At 33.2% G+C, this 22,092-nt stretch overlaps 2 protein-coding genes across 4 annotated transcripts in view; one reads left to right on the forward strand and one right to left on the reverse strand.

The window, feature by feature from the left end:
* Nucleotides 1-995: 995 nt before the first annotated feature.
* On the reverse strand, nt 996-2,285 carry LOC103314285 (hypothetical protein). 2 transcript variants are annotated; one of them, XM_008199900.3, is made up of 4 exons: nt 2,072-2,285; nt 1,804-1,876; nt 1,249-1,432; nt 996-1,199 (listed from the first exon to the last, which is right to left on the reverse strand). In XM_008199900.3, the coding sequence occupies exons 1-4, from the start codon at nt 2,196-2,198 to the stop codon at nt 1,032-1,034; spliced, it is 552 nt and encodes a 183-aa protein (XP_008198122.1). In that variant the 5' UTR covers nt 2,199-2,285; the 3' UTR covers nt 996-1,031. The 2 variants fall into 2 exon arrangements, with proteins under 2 accessions (XP_008198122.1, XP_008198123.1); XM_008199901.3 differs by lacking the exons at nt 1,804-1,876; nt 2,072-2,285 and adding an exon at nt 1,478-1,734.
* A 12,942-nt stretch (nt 2,286-15,227) lies between these two features.
* The window catches only part of Nos (Nitric oxide synthase), a 43,924-nt gene continuing 37,059 nt past the window's right edge, over nt 15,228-22,092 (forward strand). For both annotated transcript variants that reach the window (XM_015983575.2, XM_015983576.2), the window contains exon 1: nt 15,228-15,717. In XM_015983575.2, the coding sequence (XP_015839061.1) occupies nt 15,574-15,717 (144 nt within the window). In that variant the 5' untranslated portion in view covers nt 15,228-15,573. The remainder of the gene's footprint in view (nt 15,718-22,092) is intronic.

The raw sequence follows: 22,092 nt of genomic DNA on the forward strand, positions 1-22,092 counted from the left end.
AACAGATCATACTTATTTTTGTGTGCATTATTGTCGGTTAAAGTTACGATTTAAAATAGTACATAAAAGCGCTAAAAATGAAATAATAAGAAAATTTAACCATCTTCCGAAAATATCTCAAAAAACGTCTCAAGATTTATTTATTAAGCAAATGTTTTTACTTTTTAACTGAATTTTATAATGGAACCATCGTTATGCTGTTATAAGTCAACCTGTACTATGAGTTTTAAATATTTTTTAAGTGTGTTTTTCAAATAGTTTATGTAATGTTAGGTTTTATATCCTCAGTTTTATAATTTAGAAATAGGATTTAATTTTTTAAATGTATTGTTTTATTTTAATTATTTTTTATTATTTCCCTGTATTATTTTATATTTTTGACTTGTTCTGTGCCATTGTGGAGTATTTTTTGAATAAAGTTTCATTCTATTCTATTATTTCGCTCCTGATTCATCTGTTAGAAATTTTAAAAATTCCTACATCTTCTGCACATTTATTTGCAATGTGCTGGAACTTTATCTTGTTTCTTATCTTGGAAATGTGTTGAGTATTGCACTTCGGAAAAATAAATCCTAATAAGCAAATATAGTAAACCAAGGATGACTTCGTAAATAAAAAAGACTTAAAAGAGCATTGCGGAATATTTTTTTGTAAAAAGTGTAAAGCACTGTAAAAACCGGTTTATAGAAGCGTCATTAATTTAATCTGCATTTAAATGCGTGATTGTTTGATTGGTCCATTCGCGTTGTTAACTTTTAACAGCGAATTAAATTTTATCAAAGGTTTCTAGAAATTGTTTATTGGTTTTGCATAATTGTACTAATTGAATAATAACTATTAGACCTCTAGAAATTTGTTTCAAAAATTGTTCGAAAAGTAAAACTGATTGACGCTTTTACGAATAGTTTTGGATATTGTGCTGCATAACTCATCGGCGCACCGTTTCGTTCATAAAACCTCAATTTGAAATTTTGCCGCTTTAAATAAAACCACGCTTGTTTTTAACAACTTTATTAAATCACAGAGTTATATTACAAATCAGTCGACTTGACGGAACGTTGCTGAGGCTCTAGCGAAATATAATGAACTTCGTCCCTGCAATCATCAACCGGAATGACCACATCGGAATAAACACACTTGGGGCCGGTCTTCACCTCCGTAATCATACTTTCGGACCACTTGAACGGCACCAATTTCTCCTGAAACGTTCCAAAATCAACTTTTTGGCAACACAATCGCCGAAATCACCCTGAAGTAAATTTTCTCGTCGTATTTGCGTTTGCTTGAGTTGATATTCAAAAACAACGACTCCGTGTACCAGACGGGGGTCGTAACGGGCTTAATGTAGCACTTGGTGGTGTATCTCTTCGGGGATGAGCCTGTGAAGTCGGTCTGGGACTTGGTCAAGGTTATAGTCTCGCTCATGGTCCGACTAAAATTAAATTAGAATTGAAGGAGGAAAAATTTCCACACTCACACTTTGACATTTTTGTTGATTTTTTCCACAAATAGCTCATTGTTTGGGGCGCGTTTAATTTTTGCAGGCACGTATTTGGAGCGATTTTCGATCGTGGTCGCCATTGCGACGTTTTTTGCAAATTTTGTGATTAGATACGGATTGGCCCCAATGACAAATTTTATTTTTGGTTGAAAAAAATGTGAAATGGTCAATTGTGGAGGAATAAAAATGCCAAAGATGTGGGTGTGGGTTTTCCGGTTCGTGGAAATTGGTTACAATGTAGGCAACCAAGAATGCGAGTGAAATAGAGCCGGAAGTTTCACGACAAAATAAATATAAATTACCGTTCTTTGTTTTCACAGTCGGATTGCGCTTGTTTATCACAACTTCTTGTTTCTTTGACCTGCTTTCCGTGACCTTAAACAATATAACAACAATCAAACGAAATTGTTAAACAATGCTGGGTTTCGGTGTCGATCAACAGTTCCCTTATCTTATCATTTCGCGATTCAAATTGGACACGCAACATTAAAATCTCAAGGTTGTTCGAATTTAAATCAGCGTGGGTTTAGCGAGTGCTTTGTTAGTATTGGCCGCAGCCGCCTGACTTACCCCCGGAAAATTGGCCGGCGTTTTCCTCGTGCACTAGTTCACTATGAAACTTTTCGCATTCGATGAAATGAAAACTGTTGATTTTCATGAATTCCGCTTTATTGGGAATTTCGTTCTTCCACTTCATTTTGCGCTGGAGATTTTATTAAAGCGTCCGTTTACGAGCGTTAACAAATTCAAACAGGCGACGCCAGCAACAAATGACCTCATCGGTTTGTCATCACCGCGTCATCGGCTCTTTTACTGCGAGGTATCAATCTACAAGGAAAACAGCTGTCGGCGGAGGAAATCGGTTAATGTAATTTAGTCAATCTAAAGTCAATATTTCCGCGAGGCAGACTAACTTAAGTACGTCATAAGACAAACAGTCTAACAAAGCCGTGACTCGAGAAACGAAAGACTGTAATGAGGAGGAGCACTGGAAAATCCGTTTTTATTTTTCTCATCCACTTAACGAATTAGGACGGAGGCTTTTGTGTGTTCATCCGGTGCTTACTTACCTTGGCTGCTTGTTATTATCGAAATTTTCGAGCGCATTCGCGATATCGGGAGATGTTCGATTCGTAATCTTGAGAGTGAGTTAATCCTTCTGAACTCGAACCGCGGCGCTTTCCGGGCCCGGAATCGTCACATTGTCCCGGAAGAATGGCCGGAAGTAGGCGCGTTTGATGGGCGCCATTGATAAAATCGGATCAGCGGCGATGGTTCCGGTTCGGATTGCGATCCAACCATTTATTACAGTTTTAATAAAATTAAACCGTATTTTTATTGCTGTGCTATTATAACAACATAGTAATTACTAATTACATAATAGAAGTAATTACTCCTATTACATAAATTATAAAATAATTGATTACCCTACCAAACCTTCCAATTATTGCCCACACGTGTTTCGCCAGCCTTGCTTGAGCAAAGTTTAATGAGCTTAATGAGCTTATATTGTGTGTACGTTGTTTTAAGCAGATTCCAAAGAACGTAACTATTTTTGGGTTAAACTATAGATTTCATATTAAAAACTACCTCCAGGACGTAATTAAGGAGTCCACTGATTCATTTTTAATAAGACTACCTTATTACTGCATATTACATTATACGAACAAAATTCAAAGCTGCTTTTGCAGAATTACACCACAACTAAAAATAAATAAATATTGATTGGTTGCAAGTGATAAGGCATTTTAATATTGCTTCTTTTTACTGATACTAGTAAAAAAATTAATATTTCAATAACGGAAATATCATAAAAAATAAAAAAAATGTTATATCTTTTTTCTGACATAATGACTAAACATTTAGAAATAGAAAAAAATCATATTTCGGAGAGAAATTTAGGCCTGGAATGTGTTTACCAACATTTAGGATTCCTTCAAAATAAATAATTCAAATACAGTAAAAATTTTCAACAACGGACACCGCTGGGGAACCTTTAATTGTCCGTTGTGGAGAGGTGTCCACTAATAGGAGGTGTAAATTTTAATTTAGGATTTGTTACGTTTCTACATAAATGTCCGTTGTGAAGAGGTGTCCGTTGTTCGGTTTCATACAAGTTAAAAAAATATTAAAGCTTACTCTTATTAGAAATTTAAATGATCATATGGTATAATTTAGAACTTCTGAGCAAATAATATTGTGCGACATTATATTTAAGGTCAATAAAGGGCTTAACTACTTGTTTAAAGACAATAATTCCTGTTATTAGTATTTAAGTTCTACGCAGAATTAATACATTCCGGCGCATCCACCATTTTTACTACCGTGTAATATTGGTTATAGTTGCAGTAGAACATTTTAAATTATAATCTAGGTTTTGTTAAACGTTTATACTATTTTAGGGTAAGATAATTTTTTTTAATATTCTTTATCAATTTTACATGAAACTTTTGTTGTTTTACTTAGTGTAGGTATATTTTCAATAAGTGAAATATCATAAAAAATAAAAATAAATTATATCCTTTTTCTGACATTTCTTTATCCAACGTATAGACTAAACATTTAGAAAAAGAGAAAAATTCATATTTTGACGAGAAATTTAACTCTGGCATGTGATAGGATCCTTTTAAAATAAATAATTCAAATAGAGTAAAACCTCTCAACAACTGACACCGATTAGGAGTTTTAAATTGTCCGTTGTGGAGAGGTGTCCGCTAATGGGAAGTGGAAATTTTAGTATAACAGACTAGGTATTTTAATTACACGACGAAATCAAGCTAAATAAAAGTTTGCAATGAGAATGCAAATAAAAAATTTAAGTGCCACCTTTTTAAAATTTTTTCGTTTACTTATTTAGTGAACAAAATTTTTGAAAATAAAACGATCGAATTGTAAAGAAGGAACGAGAGCCAATCGTCTTCCCTTTTCCTTTTGGAATGAGAATTGTAAATGAGTGAAAATTAATTAGCAATTAATTTAAGTATGTTTTTTCAGAGTTGGGGATTTTGAATGTTTAATTATGCCCCCTTCGCTGTCTCAATTTCCGCAGCGTTTACAGAATAGCTCAACAGGAGAGTGCTGCGAGAATAGCATGAAGTGGGACGCCAAACACTAAACTATAGATAGCCGAGCGGAAACAGAATGGAAGTTAAGAGGACCGTCCTATCTCGTACACCACATTTGAATTTGCCTCACAATATATTATTTGTCGTTAAAAACCATCGGCTTTGTGTTTATTCGAAATTTCAAACTGCCAATAACGACTAGCTTTTCCAATATCATCGGAAAGTTCAAAGTAATCAAAGTGTTATATTGCCTCCGATTTTATTAGCATATATTCTGTGGTGTCGGAGCCGAATTATCCGGAATTATAAAAGAATGGGGTTTTTCGTCTGTTCGCTCACAAAGCCCGACTTTTTGCCTCTCCTTTCAACTTATTTTAATCGTTTGAAGCTCGCCGCAGCCACCTGTTAATGACTGCCTCAACGAGAGGATCAGAACTTCACCAAATGTTCATGACAACGCCCGGTGGAAGTCTTAAAGTGGCTTTACCATTGTAGCGCGTTAATTTATCGCCCGAGCTGCGTCAAAAATCTTGCTTTTTGCGTGAATTTCACGCTAAATCTTGTTCCGGCATAAGCCGGCGCGAAAATGCAATAGTGCAGCCGAGTGTTTAACGATAAAGGTGAAACTATAAAGTCAGGAGTGTATTCATGGCTCTATTATCATAGATGAATTTGATAAAGCTCGCGTTTCTGGCGCGCCGAGAAAAATCGCTTTGATCTAAACTTTACGTTTAGGTATAACGATGACGGTGAAAAGCTTCTGTTGATGTATTCATGAAAGTCGACGAATAGCTCTGTTTCTTTCAGCCCGCCTGAATGACCGCACAATGCACCCCATTACGGCCGATCGTCGGATCGGACTTTTTAACACAACTTCGCTGTTATACGAGCCTTTCGGAGTTTTTGCCCCAATATGTCAACGGCAAGGAACAAACGACACTTTAAAGCATATAGAGAGGCTATTACTGCACGCTTGTTTTCGGTTATCCCCTTAGTTTTGACACTTCAAGAAATATAAACCTCCTTAAAAGCCACCGAAACAATTCACCTGTGTCAGAAGGCAATTTTATCTATAAAAGACTTTTGATGGTAAAAGTATCCTTTTCGACACTTTTAAGCTGACGGAGGCTCACAGACGGTTGTATTTTTGTACACCTGTTCGGAAAATTGTCTATTTCTTGTAAAAAAAAATATTTAGTAACCCAGCAGAACTTATACAGCCACAAACTTTCAAATATTATAATTGTTTATTTTTTTTAATTTCCTTGTTATAAAACTACCGAATACGTCCGCACGTTTGACCATTTGGATTCCGTACAAGGTAATATGGAAATGAAACGCTTATTACGTCAAAATACTCAGTAATAACATTATTATACATTAACACAGTAGTAAAATGTTTAATAGGAAACGCACATGGTTAACTGGTTTATTTACATTTATTTGTATTCATAGTCTATAAGTAGGTACAGTCACGGTAAAAAAGAATGACCCTTAAAACCGCAGCCACAAATCTTTTCAATATGGTAGGGTTAGTGTGTATGTTTGATTAATTTATAAACCAGCCGGATATTGTGTAAATTAGCTGGACAGTTTGTAAACTAACTTATTTGTTGCCATTTACTAGCTAAAAGATTTTAGTTGGACTTTTGGTATACGGCCCGGTTGATAGGGGTCTCATTCTTTTTGAACATGACTGTACACCTAGTAGCATTTTTTTTTCGTTCAAATTTTACCACTCTGTTCTATTGTCTTATTATATTTTCTATTTAAAAATTAAAACAAACTACAAAAATTCAGCTGTTGCTCTTTATTTTTTTCGTTCCTTTTTACGACATTACATTTTTTTTTCAAAACTTCACTTCAGTTCTTATTTATTTAAGTAAGGAAGAAGATGATGCATTTTTTTTAATTAGTTTCTTGATCTTTTGATCTGATTAATAAAAAAACAAGCTGATAGACAAAGTTACAACGAAAATTAGAGAATGAAAAAATTACAACTTCTTTACACTCATAAAATTCAAAATTAATTTCAAAAGTTCACTTATTGTTTTTTAATTGGTCGATTAAAATTTAATTTTGGTCAATTCTTGGCGTTTGTCTGCAGTCTTTACTGAAAGTTTTCTGCGCTTATTGCGTTTCCGAATAAAGAAGAATATGAAACGGTCCTATTTTTTAATTATTTTGTAGCGTTTTACACTGGAACTGAATTCCTCATCTGATTAATGAAAACAGCTTGCATAGTCAAAGGTACAATAAAACATACACTTTGTTAACAGTTTAAACACTAATTATTTCGTCTTTTTGTGCATTAATTCAGTTGCCACTTTTACTGTATCTAATAAAAATGTTTCCCAACAAAGTTAGCAGGAAGCGAAATAAACTCACTTTACCTTTAATTACTTTACATTTCCTTTCTTCTGCGAATAAATTTGAAGTTTATTGCGTCAGTAGCGACGCAGATGTGTATATGTTTTATGAAATTCTCGGTGAATTAGCCGTTTTTATTGCACACGTTTTTCTTGATTTTTATTTCTGGCGCTCGTTAAACGGTATCAGGCCATTTTTCCGCTGTGGTAATACATATGGAGCCGCATTCGTCATACATAAAGAGTGTTTATCCAGTGACAAAAGGCTTCCTATCTGTGAAAATATTGCCCGAGCCTAGGCCTTGCCGCAGCAAATAAAAAAGTGCAAGCTTATAACTCATCCATGAGGGATGGCGTTTGCATGACGTTTCCATTAAATTGTCGACCATCTCTCGAAACCCCCGAAAAATATAAATCGTTTATGAGTGTATTTATCCAGAAGCTTTGTTCGGTTTATCGGCACGCAGGGAATTTCGAAACAGTCACGGCTAGCAATACGTCGTGGTTTTAGAATAGCGCACGATCATAATCAAATGCATAATAGACGTACTACAAATATTGCCCGGAATGGAAATCCATGATGGGATTCTGCAAACAATTAAAGCGAACGCCGCACTGCCAATTACGGCCAAATAATGACCCCTGTAATTTTTCGCCATTAAATTGCGTTTAGTTTTGGAGCGGTCAAACGAAAAGCCAATGTTTAAAGAGTGCTATGATTAAATTCCAGAGAAAACTAGGTGTAGAATGTCGACAATTGGACCGAAATGGGACGCCAATACGTATAATCTGTTACTTTTGCATTATTCTCGTTGAATTTAATTGATGGCATAGTTGTCTGAAGTTCGCACAGTTAGAAATGTTGGTTAATTCAGTTTTCAGTTGCTCGCCCGACCGGGTTTAATAATTTCAATTCGGTGAAGCGCAGACGTTCGAGTTGGCTTTTTCGACGCTCGACAGATGCTAACTTCCTCGCCGGTTTTTTAAAATTTTGCACGCACTGGCCTAAAAAGTGGTTACTAGCTACTTTTTAAAGCCCTTATTTAACTTACTAGTCTTGCTAGTGTTTCACATTTAAATTTGAGAGGGCTCCTGTTATCCGAACGAACTGAAATTTTGCATACTCACGTACGTTTTATGAGAATAAAATAATATTTTGTTGGAGTAATAATTTATAAACTTTTACCATTATTTCAGCACTTAGCTGAAATACGTCATCCGATAGAGCTTTTGCTTTTTAAAAAAAATCCTACAACTTTCTATCTACGCTAGAAACAAGGTTATTAACGTCCGAAGGTTCCATGCTGAAATTTTGCATACAAGCATAAGTCACGAGACTACAAAAACTTTACTTATCAAATGTTATTATAAACATTTTTTACATTACAATTATCTGAAAAGAATTTGTTTTAAATTTTTGTTCCTGGCGCCTCCACCATAATTCACCTGTGACGAAGTGTTGAATATTTCAACTTCAGTAGCTTCTCTGTTACATTAATTATTATTAATTCACCTTAATAATAACTACAAATAATAATACTTATCAAATGTTATTATAAACATTTTTTACATTACAATTATTTGTACAATTGTTTAAAATTTTTGTTCCTGGCGCCTCCACCATAATTCACTGTGACAATGTGTTGAATATTTCAACTTCAGTAGCTCATCTGCTACATTTTTTATTATTAGTTTACTTTAATAAATACTACAATTAATAATACTTTTATTATAAACATTTTTTACGTTACAATTATCTGAAAAGAGTTCGTTTATAAAAAAAAATCCCCGGCGCCTCCACCATAAATCACTATGACAAAGTGTTGAATATTTCAACTTCAGTAGTTTCTCTGTTACATTTTTTATTAATAAGTTACTTTAATAATAACTACAAATAATAATACTTATCAAATTGTATTATAAACGTTTTTTACATTACAATTATCTGGAAAGAACTTGTTTTGAATTTTTGGTCTCGGCGCCTCCACCATAATTCACTGTGACAAAGTGTTCAATATTTCAACTTCAGTAGCTTTTCTGCTACATTTTTTTATTGATAATTCACATTAATAATTACTACAAATAATAATAGTTATCAAATGTAATTATAAAAATTTTTTACAATACAATTATCTGAAAAGAGTTCGTTTAAAAAAAAATCCGCCGTCTCCACCATAAATCACTGTGACAAAGTCTTGAATATTTCAGCTTTAGTAGCTTCTCCGTTAGATTTTTTATTATTAATTCACCTTAATAAAAACTACAAATAATAATACTTATCAAATGTTATCGTAAACATTTTTTACAAATACAATTATTTAAAAAAAATTTTAAAGTTTTTGTTTCTGGCGCCTCCACCATAATTCACTGTGACAATGTGTTAAAAAACTTCGGTAGCTTCTCTGCTACTTTTTTTATTATTAATTTACTTTAATAATTACTACATTTAATAATACTTATCAAATTTTATTATAAACATTTTTTACGTTACAATTATCTGAAAAGAGTTCGTTTATAAAAAAAATCCCCGGCGCCTCCACCATAAATCACTGTGACAAAGTGTTGAATATTTCAACTTCAGTAGTTTCTCTGTTACATTTTTTATTATTAAGTTACTGTAATAATAACTACAAATAATAATACTTATCAAATCTTGTTATAAACATTTTTTACATTACAATTATCTGAAAAGAATTCGTTCAAAATTTTTGTTTCCGGCGGCTTCACCATAATTCACTGTGGCAAAGTGTTAAATACTTTCAACTGCAATAGCTTCTCTGTTACATTTTTTGTTATTAATTTACTTTAATAATAATAACAAGTTATAATACTTATTGCATGTTATTATAAACATTTTGTACATTACAATTATCTGAAAAAATTTCGTTTTAAAACTTTGTTCCCGGCGCCTCCACCATAAATCACTGTGACAAAGTGCTGAATATTTCAAATCAGTAGCTTCTTTGTTACATTTTTATTATTAATTTACTTGAAATATAACTACAAGTAATAATACTTATTAAATGTTATTATAAATATTTTTTTACAATACAATTATCTGAAAGAGCTTGTTTTGATTTTTTTTTGACCTGGCGCCTCCACCATAATTCAATTCACTGTGCCAAAGTGTTAAATTCTTTCAACTGCTGTAGCTTCCCTGTTACATTTTTTGTTATTAATTTACTTTAATAATAATAACAAGTTATAATACTTATTGCATGTTATTATAAACATTTTGTACATTACAATTATCTGAAAAAAGTTCGTGTTAAAGTTTTGTTCCCGGCGCCTCCACCATAATTCACTGTGACAAAGTGCTGAATATTTCAATCAGTAGCTTCTCTGTTACATTTTTTGTTATTAATTTTCTTTAATAATAATAACAAGTAATAATACTTATCGAATGTTATTAAAAGCATTTTTTACATTACAATTATCTGAAAAAAGTTCGTTTTAAAATTTTGTTGCCGGCGCCTCCACCATAATTCACTGTGACAAAGTGCTGAATATTTCAAATTCAGTAGCTTCTCTGTTACATTTTTTATTATTAATTTAATTTAATAATAACTCCAAATAATAATACCAATCAAATATAATTTTAAACATTTTTTACATTACACTTATCTGAAAAAGTTTGTGTTAAAATTTTGTTCCCGGCGCCTCCACCATAATTCACTGTGACGAAGTGTGGAAGGCTTTCTCTCACACTTTTTATTGTTAACTGTGCATTATGAAGAAACTAAAAATAAGTTGATATTAAGTTAAGGCCACCTTGAGCTGGTATTTGGTAGGATATGTGTGACTTGTATGATTGTGTCGCAAATCGAGATGCGAAATTGTGACTTTTCGATTTGCGCGGCAATAAATTTTCGATTAGCGGTTGCATAATGCGGTGGTCGGGGGCCGGTAAACGTGCCAGAAAATTGCCCAATAAATCTGTAGGGTCCTTGCGAAAATTGCTTTAATCCAATAGAGCAAATTGGTACATTTTAACGACCAGAAAACCGGTCCCAATCAGCGATTCCCCGATTTAATTCGTGTACGATCGTTTGCATCGCGATCAGGAAACCGATGTTTTTCTGGAGGAGGCGCTAAATTCGGGATTAAACGATTTGTCGGAGCGACAAAACGTCTTCCCGTCCTGATAGGATTACGTTTCCGTTCAACTTATGGAGAGATTACCGGATACATTATGCATCGGGAAATAAAACGAAAAGTGGACCGAAAACTTGGCAAGTGCGAAACTAGGGATATGTGTCTTTATTTCAAACAATCGATAGCGGACGCCGGGGCGCTCTGACATGCTTAAACTTAAATTGAAAACTTCCTAATCGCGTGAGGAGCCGGAAAAGGCGGATAATCCACGTCCAACGATTTCAGCGCATTCAACAGTCATCAGAGATTTAATTTGGGGCAAAATATTATTTTTGCATTTTAATTTTACTGGATGCACATCCAATGAAACGGAAAGTAAAATATTTTTAGGTTGTAGGCCTAAGGGATCACTAAATTTCCATTAACTGGTTTTTCTCTAAATTGCTAAATTATTTGGTACAGAACACTTTGAGAAAAAATTAAAAATGACCAAATTTTATCCTCTTGCATTTTCGCTCCGCTCGCATTTTTCTTTGCCGATCCCTTGATGGACGCAAATTGGTGTATTAATCAAGCGTTGTGCTGTTTCGTTTCATTCATTTCCCGCCCTAGACGCGAGCGTGAATTTTCCTTCTGTAGAGAGAGGGTGTTATGTTTAATGAACGCCAATTAAGCGTAGTGCTTTAACGATAAATTGACTTGATTTAATAATTGTAGGTGGCGCTCCATTGTTGCGTGACATTAACAGGTGGTCTGCATTTGTTTGCCGAAATGGGATTTTTCCCGATCATGGAATAAAACTTCGTTACGATATTTTGCATTTGCCGCTCCTGAACTGGTTCCCGGAGGAACGGCAAGAAACTCCATTCTCCGGGCGCAAATCCAGATGGATGTGCCGCCCAAAAAGAGTCCAGGGATACCGATTCATAATTCAATAAAGTTTGCTAAGTCATTAAGCTACTTTTGGCGTAATCCGTTGCTCAAGTTTTTGTCCACCGGTTGGTCTTGTCTAGCAATTTTCAGCGGTAGTTTAATTATCTAATCAGATCAGGTTGATAAGACGCTCCTCCGCGCTAAAATTAATCCGTCGCGTGCGTGTAACTTTATCAATAACTCAATTATAAGCCGAGATTTATTAGGTTGGTGGGAATGCTCCAGTCACCGCAACTACTTTCAGCAAGTTTCAGTAATAGAAATAGTCAGTTTAGGAAAATTAGCCCGACAAGACGGATATCAATCTCAACAATTCGGGCGGTGGATTTTTTCCGGAGCGGGATGATGAAGCTTTTGTGTATTAATATTGCGGTTTTTAGAGTGGGGTTTGTTCGGAATTGGAACAATAAGGATATTGTTACGCACTGGCGAGGGGAATAATCGAATCATTTTATTATAGGTAGGGATTTATGACCGAGAGGTGAATGAGGCTGAGGTTTAGGACCGAGAGAGGTGAATCGGCAGAAGTGAGTGTGGATAGAGATGGGATGGGGATTTGTTTGCTAGATTGAAGAACATAATGCGAAGTAAATTGGTTTCTGACACAGCGGATGAAAAATTATAAAAATGTTGCTGGGATTTAGCCATCGCGACTCGGTATTTTGTAAATAATTTTTGTGACTAGACTTTAGAAACACTTTTTGTTCAGTTACAATTATTATTAATACGAACTTGTTGAATCCGAGACCTTCATTGTCCAAATTTTGCCAACAACAATCCCGACACCTTTGCTAACTAATACGCTATTCACGTTACGTAACTGCCTAGTTTCATATTTCACACGTTATGTTTCCTAAAACTCCTGCGAAAAATTTGCTTCTTCAAGTATGTTGTTAAAATAATAAATATGAAGGGAGTCAAGTGAGTCGTGAAAATTTTATGAACGTATGTCCCACAATGTGTTACGTTCCCTCAAGTGGTAAATCACTGAAAACGTATTCATAAAGTGTAACTAGCACAATATAGAGATTCTCAAAACACTGTGGAAAAAATATTGTCCAGTTCATATTAATCTAACACAGCTGAACAAAATTTTATTAAAGGAAGTTTTCCTCAGTTAAGTGACTGAGAAAATATGACTATGGCATTTTGTAATTAAAATTTATTATTATTGTAATATTTTTTGTATGTGTATATTCGTTAGTTGTTTTATGAAGAAATAAGTCTAACTAGCCTTAATTTTTACTTTAAGCGACTTTTTCTCGAAAACTATTCCACCATATTCAGCGATCAAAACTTGATGGAGAATTTTTATAGTTTTTGGTAGAAACGAACTTTAAATTTATTATTTATTTACTGTGCCCATGAACTAGTATTCAATACTTTGTCCCTTTACAATGTGCCGCATGTATCACAGTGTTGAACATCTGACTGATGTATTAACTGTAACGAGGTCAAAATAAAAGCAGTTTTTACATAATACTTTTATATTTTCTAACTTCTGTCCTCCCCATAAATAGATGCAAAATCTGTGGTAGTAATTATTTAATAATAACGATTATTACTTTTGGAAACACAAAAAAGCTCGTTTCAAACTGAATTTATGAACGTTTTAAGCTCTTTTCCATGTCTCTAGAACTTTTAAAAGGACAAAAAAATATCAACTAGTTTTTTTTTAATCAAGTGCATTTCAAACTCGAATCTTTTTCTTCTTATTATTATTATTTAATAATAACGCGTAAAATTTATGTACATATTGTTTAAATTCTATAATTATTTCCATACAGTGAATGGTTAAAAACACCATAAACACCCTCATAACAAGTACAAAGCATGAGTATACAAAAGTGAGGTTGTAACACGTAATTTTTTAATCAAACGTCTGTTAAATCGCAATTTTTTATTCAAAAATATTTAAACTGTCTAGTAACTTTTGTTAAATCATGCAATTTTATTATTTTCTGTTTTCTATTTTGCAAAAAATTACTCTAAAACTGATAAGAACTGATGAGTGATATTGCCAATAAAGCTCCCCAGGTCACTCAAGTCAGAATGCACGCAGAGCTTCTAACAGAGCCTCATAAAAATTACCACCAACTGTGCTACAAAGTTGCAGATTGTAATACCCTTTTTTTTATAAACACCTAGTAACAACCGTGGATACAGCTGAATAGTTTTTTGTTGAAGTGCGTTTTTTTTATTAAAAATGTCATTTTTACGATTCTTATTCAGCTAAAGTTCAAGTGGTAAAGAGCTACCGTTAGCTAGACCACATTTCCACTAAATTTTTGTTTTAATTTTATAAAGAATTGGATTAAGAACGAGGCGACGAAGGAGCCGAAAGAAAGGGAAAAGAAAAGAAAAGAAAAAAAAGAACAGAAAAGAAAAGAAAAGGAAAGAAAAGAAAAGAAAAGAGAAGAAAAGTAAAGAAAAGAAAAGAAAAGAAAAGAAAAGAAAAGAAAAGAAAAGAAAAAAACACTATTACTAGAACAAGTGTTTTGAACTGTTTACAAATTAATTTCATTATGTTGATAATTCAAGATCCGAAAAAGTTGTAGTTATTTGCTTTATTTATTAACAAAACTTGATCACTTTCGGTATTTTATTTATGGACCACATGCAGTAAATATATACTTGCTTTTTTTAAGTTATTTTTTTCAATATAGGTATACAAATGAAGATACACATAAGGGTGGTAACATTGATAATACATTTCATTAAATTGCTCGCAGTTAATGGCGTAATGAAGTAGATGTGTTCTTTATTGTTTTTACAGCCGCTTAATAACGGGAATCTTCTCAAATATTTGGCTTGTTTAGTCTCGATTATGAATTTTTGCGACTTAAAAGTTTGCAAAGTCGTTCAAAGCGAACTTTTTCATGTCCCAACTTTTAATTAAAGCATCTTTTCCGCCTGCAGTGGCTTGAAACACAGCCACTTGTGAATAATTTCAATCGGCGTCCAAATATCTGGACTTTTAATTACTTGTTTAGAATAGTTTTCGGCCGTTTGTCGGCGCGAAAAATTCCAGCTTCCGGCGGCGCGTAATTCCCCTCGTTTGTACAACTTTGTCCAGCAGGAATCGGCAGCGTCCCTCGTCGCTGAATAATTCATGCCACCCTCGGCTTCCGCTCGCAGAGACGCCCCGGAGTTGAATGCAATACTGTCAACAGGTGACGAAGTCCGTGGTGGGGCTCCGGATGAATGGTGGGGAGGAGCGTCTCGGCACGGTTTCGCACTCCGGAGCGTAGCGCAGAAATCCGTGTCCGACTCCGGTAACCGGAACGCACACTGGATTGCATACAGTCAACACTGTCCCTCCGCGCCACAAACATCGCCATGCAATTGGAGAAAAGCCCCCTTATTACGAAACTGAATCAGCGATTAACTCGCGGCTGGGAAAAAATCGCTCATTGAACTTCCCAATCAGAGTTTAGTGGCGCGGTCGGCGTTGTCTCGAATTATTTAATTAATTTTGAGCGCTTTCCGATTTTATGGGATCATAAAAGCGGCCAATTTATAGGAATCAATTAGCTTAAAGTGGCGGCCGCTTCTCTATACTTGCAGTGAAAGCGACATTGTCAGTGAAAATGTGCTGAAAGTTGCTGCGATGTCGATCATAAACAGCAATCACGTCGAAAATCACTGTCCGATTACGCACAACTCGCCCGGAGCTCACAGAAAACCCATACGATTGAAAAATATCATTAGCAAAGCCGAGGCCTTCGATTCGCTGCATCTGAGGCCATGCGAAGTAAGTTTCATATTTTTTATGTCTTTATTGCGTTTTTTGCTTGACTTGATGTGCTTGATCGGGTGGTAAATGGGATTAAAACGGAGCAATTAAGCGGTTTGCGATCGGCTTTTTGGCCTCTTTGGGCGTTGTTTGCAACATTTGATACCATCGCTCGTCTAATATAAACACATGGGCATATATTTGCAGTTCGCGATAATTAAATTTGCAAAGTGCATGCGAAATACCTTTAGCATTTTTCACTCAAACGCACAGTTATAATAAAATTTATTTGGAATGCAAATATTGACAAACAAAAGTCGAACTGGTAATGATTTATCCAAGTTTTTCTTTCATTTTATTTTCATTTGCATTCTGCAGTCGTACGTGTACATAACATTTCGAATTGTGATTATGATTTACAATTTTAATACACGTACAAGAAATTCCTGAAAAATTACAATCGAACTACACACCTACGAGTAGACACACGAAAACATCGTTGAAAGTTATTAAAGGTATTCTGCTTGTGGTAGAAATGTGTGCAAGAAAATGTTTAAAAAAAAATTAATACCGTAAAATTATTAAACCTCATAGGGCTAACTCTAATAGTTCCGGAGTTATTGCTCGATAAATGTTCCTGGTACTGATCCAAAATCGCGACACAAATTGGAAAAATCAAACAACAAAAATCGAACATATGGACTTTTTTTGGACTTTTAATAACTCGAGAAGGTAGTAAAGCCATATAAAATATATTTCTTTTTACTTTTTTGAAGGTAAGTGTATTTTCTGGAAATCTGGTATAATACAGTAAATGAACTGCTGAATTTACTGGAACAAACCGTTTTGCTCTACGACTCTTAGTTTTTGAGTTATGAATTTTTTTGTTGAATACAATTTTTCAATATAAAAGACTAACCTAATTTTAAGCAAAAAATTTTAAATTTTTAATTCTTGTATAATATGTGCCTATGCAAAATGATCCGGGGAATCGATTGGCATCGAGAAAATTGCCAAATTACCAATAGTTTCTTACTTATGAATTTTTTAAAATTTTACCAATTTTTGCATTTAGCAGCAATTTGCTCGAAAACTATTAGTCGGAAAACAATAATCTTTTTTGAAAAAAATAGATAAACCAAAAAGCTTTCCAACGATAATACACTTCATGGGGTTATCTCTAATAGTTCCGGAGCTATTACTCGAGAAATGTCCCGGGTACACCAAATCGACAAAAACTGCGACGAAAATTGAAAAATCAAACATCAAAAAATCGAACATTTGGACTTTTTGTGGACTTTTAACAACTTTGGTGGGTTGCTAAGACAAGTAGAAGTCCATAAAAATTTGCTGGAGTTAGTTTAAAAAAAAAATTTTTTTTTCACCTCTTTGAAGCTAAGTGCTATTTACTCAGAAAATTTGAGCAAAAAAATTGAAAATTTTATATCTCGTGAAGAGTTGGTATAATACAGAAAATGAACGGCTGAATTCAATGGAACAAACCGCATTGCTCTACGACTTTTAGTTTTAGAATTATGAATTTTTTTAATGAATAAAATTTTTCACTATGACAAATGGCTACCCTAAATTTAGGCAAAAAATTTTAAATATTTAATTCTTGTGAAAAATCGATATAATATGTAAAATGAGCCGTAGAATTCAATGGAACAAACCGCAATGTTCTACGACTTTTAGTTTTTGAGTTATGAATTTTTTTAATGAATAAAATTTTTCACTATGACAAATGGCTACCCTAAATTTAGGCAAAAAATTTTAAATTTTTAATTCTTGTGAAAAATCGATATAAAATGTAAAATGAGCCGTAGAATTCAATGGAACAAACCGCAATGCTCTACGACTTTTAGTTTTTTTTTTATGAATATTTTTAGTGCAAAACTTTGATCGCCTCTGTAGCCGGAACCGTTGCCTGGAGCGGCTCCGGGTTTAATCGAAAAAATAGAGAAAATTAAGCGCTATCAGATGGTTTTTTGTTTGTTGCTCTAAGTCTTACAGTTTCCGAGAAAAACGCAAAAAAAGTTTCCATTTTCACTTTTTTTCAATTTTCAACCGCTAATTACGGCGAAACTATTAGAGTTATCGAGAAACGGAAAAATCGAGGACAACCGGAATAAAAAACTCTACAAAATGGCATAGGACTCAAGGCGATATCTCGCAAAAAAAATTTCAATTTTCAAACGCCGATTACGGCCAAACTAAAAGAACTAGAAGAAAACGGTTTGTTCCATCGTAAAGAGCAGATCAAAATCTATAAGATAGAATAGGCTTTATTTGATTTTGAGACACTTTAAAAATTGGCCGATTTTAAGGGGGGGGTGTTAACTTTTTTTAAATTTTTTTTATTTTCTCATTTACGGCTAAACTATTTTAAAAAGTGGAACTGTTTTGATCCATACCTATGCAAAATGATCCGGGGAATCGATTGGCATCGAGAAAATTACCAAATTACTAATAGTTTTTTACTTATGAATTTTTTAAAATTTTACCAATTTTTGCATTTAGCAGCAATTTGCTCGAAAACTATTAGCCGGAAAACAATAATCTTTTTTGAAAAAAATAGATAATTCAAAAAGCTTTCCAACGATAATACATTTCATGGGGTTATCTCCAATAGTTCCGGAGCTATTACTCGAGAAATGTTCCGGGTACACAAAATCGACAAAAACTGCGACGAAAATTGAAAAATCAAACATTAAAAAATCGAACATTTGGACTTTTTGTGGACTTTTAACAACTTTGGTGGGTTGTTAAGACAAGTAGAAGTCCATAAATATTTGCTGGAGTTAGTTTTAAAAAAAATTTTTTTTTCACCTCTTTGAAGCTAAGTGCTATTTACTCAGAAAATTTGAGCAAAAAAATTGAAAATTTTATATCTCGTGAAGAGTTGGTATAATACAGAAAATGAACGGCTGAATTCAATGGAACAAACCGCATGGCTCTACGACTTTTAGTTTTAGAATTATGAATTTTTTTAATGAATAAAATTTTTCACTATGACAAATGGCTACCCTAAATTTAGGCAAAAAATTTCAAATTTTTTATTCTTGTGAAAAATCGATATAATATGTAAAATGAGCCGTAGAATTCAATGGAACAAACCGCAATGTTCTACGACTTTTAGTTTTTGAGTTATGAATTTTTTTAATGAATAAAATTTTTCACTATGACAAATGGCTACCCTAAATTTAGGCAAAAAATTTCAAATTTTTAATTCTTGTGAAAAATTGATATAAAATGTAAAATGAGCCGTAGAATTCAATGGAACAAACCGCAATGTTCTACGACTTTTAGTTTTTGAGTTATGAATTTTTTTAATGAATAAAATTTTTCACTATGACAAATGGCTACCCTAAATTTAGGCAAAAAAATTTAAATTTTTAATTCTTGTGAAAAATTGATATAAAATGTAAAATGAGCCGTAGAATTCAATGGAACAAACCGCAATGCTCTACGACTTTTAGTTTTTGAGTTATGAATTTTTTTAATGAATAAAATTTTTCACTATGTCAAATGGCTACCCTAAATTTAGGCAAAAAATTTTAAATTTTTAATTCTTGTGAAAAATCGATATAAAATGTAAAATGAGCCGTAGAATTCAATGGAACAAACCGCAATGCTCTACGACTTTTAGTTTTTTTTTTATGAATTTTTTTAGTGCAAAACTTTGATCGCCTCTGTAGCCGGAACCGTTGCCTGGAGCGGCTCCGGGTTTAATCGAAAAAATAGAGAAAATTAAGCGCTATCTGATGGTTTTTTGTTTGTTGCTCTAAGTCTTACAGTTTCCGAGAAAAACGCAAAAAAATTTTCCATTTTCACTTTTTTTCAATTTTCAACCGCTAATTACGGCGAAACTATTAGAGTTATCGAGAAACGGAAAAATCGAGGACAACCGGAATAAAAAACTCTACAAAATGGCATAGGACTCAAGGCGATATCTCGCAAAAAAATTTTCAATTTTCAAACGCCGATTACGGCCAAACTAAAAGAACTAGAAGAAAACGGTTTGTTCCATCGTAAAGAGCAGATCAAAATCTATAAGATAGAATAGGCTTCATTTGATTTTGAGACATTTTAAAAATTGGCCGATTTTAAGGGGGGGGTGTTAACTTTTTTTAAATTTTTTTTATTTTCTCATTTACGGCTAAACTATTCTAAAAAGTGGAACTGTTTTGATCCATACCTATGCAAAATGATCCGGGGAATCGATTGGCATCGAGAAAAATGCCAAATTCCCAATAGTTTTTTAGTTATGAATTTTTTAAAATTTTACCAATTTTTGCATTTAGCAGCAATTTGCTCGAAAACTATTAGTCGGAGAACAATAATCTTTTTTGAAAAAAATAGATAATTCAAAAAGCTTTCCAACGATAATACACTTCATGGGGTTATCTTTAATAGTTCCGGAGTTATTACTCGAGAAATGTTCCGGGTACACAAAATCGACAAAAACTGCGACGAAAATTGAAAAATCAAACATCAAAAAATCGAACATTTGGACTTTTTGTGGACTTTTAACAACTTTGGTGGGTTGTTAAGACAAGTAGAAGTCCATAAAAATTTGCTGGAGTTAGTTTAAAAAAAATTTTTTTTTCACCTCTTTGAAGCTAAGTGTTATTTTACTCAAGAAATTTGAGCAAAAAAATTGAAAATTTTATATCTCGTGAAGAGTTGGTATAATACAGAAAATGAACCGCTGAATTCAATGGAACAAACCGCATTGCTCTACGACTTTTAGTTTTAGAATTATGAATTTTTTTAATGAATAAAATTTTTCACTATGACAAATGGCTACCCTAAATTTAGGCAAAAAATTTCAAATTTTTAATTCTTGTGAAAAATCGATATAAAATGTAAAATGAGCCGTAGAATTCAATGGAACAAACCGCAATGTTCTACGACTTTTAGTTTTTGAGTTATGAATTTTTTTAATGAATAAAATTTTTCACTATGACAAATGGCTACCCTAAATTTAGGCAAAAAATTTCAAATTTTTAATTCTTGTGAAAAATTGATATAAAATGTAAAATGAGCCGTAGAATTCAATGGAACAAACCGCAATGTTCTACGACTTTTAGTTTTTGAGTTATGAATTTTTTTAATGAATAAAATTTTTCACTATGACAAATGGCTACCCTAAATTTAGGCAAAAAAATTTAAATTTTTAATTCTTGTGAAAAATTGATATAAAATGTAAAATGAGCCGTAGAATTCAATGGAACAAACCGCAATGCTCTACGACTTTTAGTTTTTGAGTTATGAATTTTTTTAATGAATAAAATTTTTCACTATGTCAAATGGCTACCCTAAATTTAGGCAAAAAATTTTAAATTTTTAATTCTTGTGAAAAATCGATATAAAATGTAAAATGAGCCGTAGAATTCAATGGAACAAACCGCAATGCTCTACGACTTTTAGTTTTTTTTTTATGAATTTTTTTAGTGCAAAACTTTGATCGCCTCTGTAGCCGGAACCGTTGCCTGGAGCGGCTCCGGGTTTAATCGAAAAAATAGAGAAAATTAAGCGCTATCTGATGGTTTTTTGTTTGTTGCTCTAAGTCTTACAGTTTCCGAGAAAAACGCAAAAAAATTTTCCATTTTCACTTTTTTTCAATTTTCAACCGCTAATTACGGCGAAACTATTAGAGTTATCGAGAAACGGAAAAATCGAGGACAACCGGAATAAAAAACTCTACAAAATGGCATAGGACTCAAGGCGATATCTCGCAAAAAAATTTTCAATTTTCAAACGCCGATTACGGCCAAACTAAAAGAACTAGAAGAAAACGGTTTGTTCCATCGTAAAGAGCAGATCAAAATCTATAAGATAGAATAGGCTTCATTTGATTTTGAGACATTTTAAAAATTGGCCGATTTTAAGGGGGGGGTGTTAACTTTTTTTAAATTTTTTTTATTTTCTCATTTACGGCTAAACTATTCTAAAAAGTGGAACTGTTTTGATCCATACCTATGCAAAATGATCCGGGGAATCGATTGGCATCGAGAAAAATGCCAAATTCCCAATAGTTTTTTAGTTATGAATTTTTTAAAATTTTACCAATTTTTGCATTTAGCAGCAATTTGCTCGAAAACTATTAGTCGGAGAACAATAATCTTTTTTGAAAAAAATAGATAATTCAAAAAGCTTTCCAACGATAATACACTTCATGGGGTTATCTTTAATAGTTCCGGAGTTATTACTCGAGAAATGTTCCGGGTACACAAAATCGACAAAAACTGCGACGAAAATTGAAAAATCAAACATCAAAAAATCGAACATTTGGACTTTTTGTGGACTTTTAACAACTTTGGTGGGTTGTTAAGACAAGTAGAAGTCCATAAAAATTTGCTGGAGTTAGTTTAAAAAAAATTTTTTTTT

This window comes from Tribolium castaneum, chromosome 2 (genome assembly GCF_031307605.1).
Source record: "Tribolium castaneum strain GA2 chromosome 2, icTriCast1.1, whole genome shotgun sequence".
Taxonomy (NCBI): domain Eukaryota; kingdom Metazoa; phylum Arthropoda; class Insecta; order Coleoptera; family Tenebrionidae; genus Tribolium; species Tribolium castaneum.

Excerpts from the sequence above, each read along its gene's own strand:
- LOC103314285 (XM_008199900.3), bottom strand. The coding sequence starts at position 2,198 with ATGAAGTGGAAGAACGAAATTCCCAATAAAGCGGAATTCATGAAAATC. Across the intron at positions 1,877-2,071 it reads CGCCGGCCAATTTTCCGGGG|GTCACGGAAAGCAGGTCAAA; the intron begins GTAAGTCAGGCG and ends ATATTGTTTAAG. Across the intron at positions 1,433-1,803 it reads GACTGTGAAAACAAAGAACG|TCGGACCATGAGCGAGACTA; the intron begins GTAATTTATATT and ends ATTTAATTTTAG.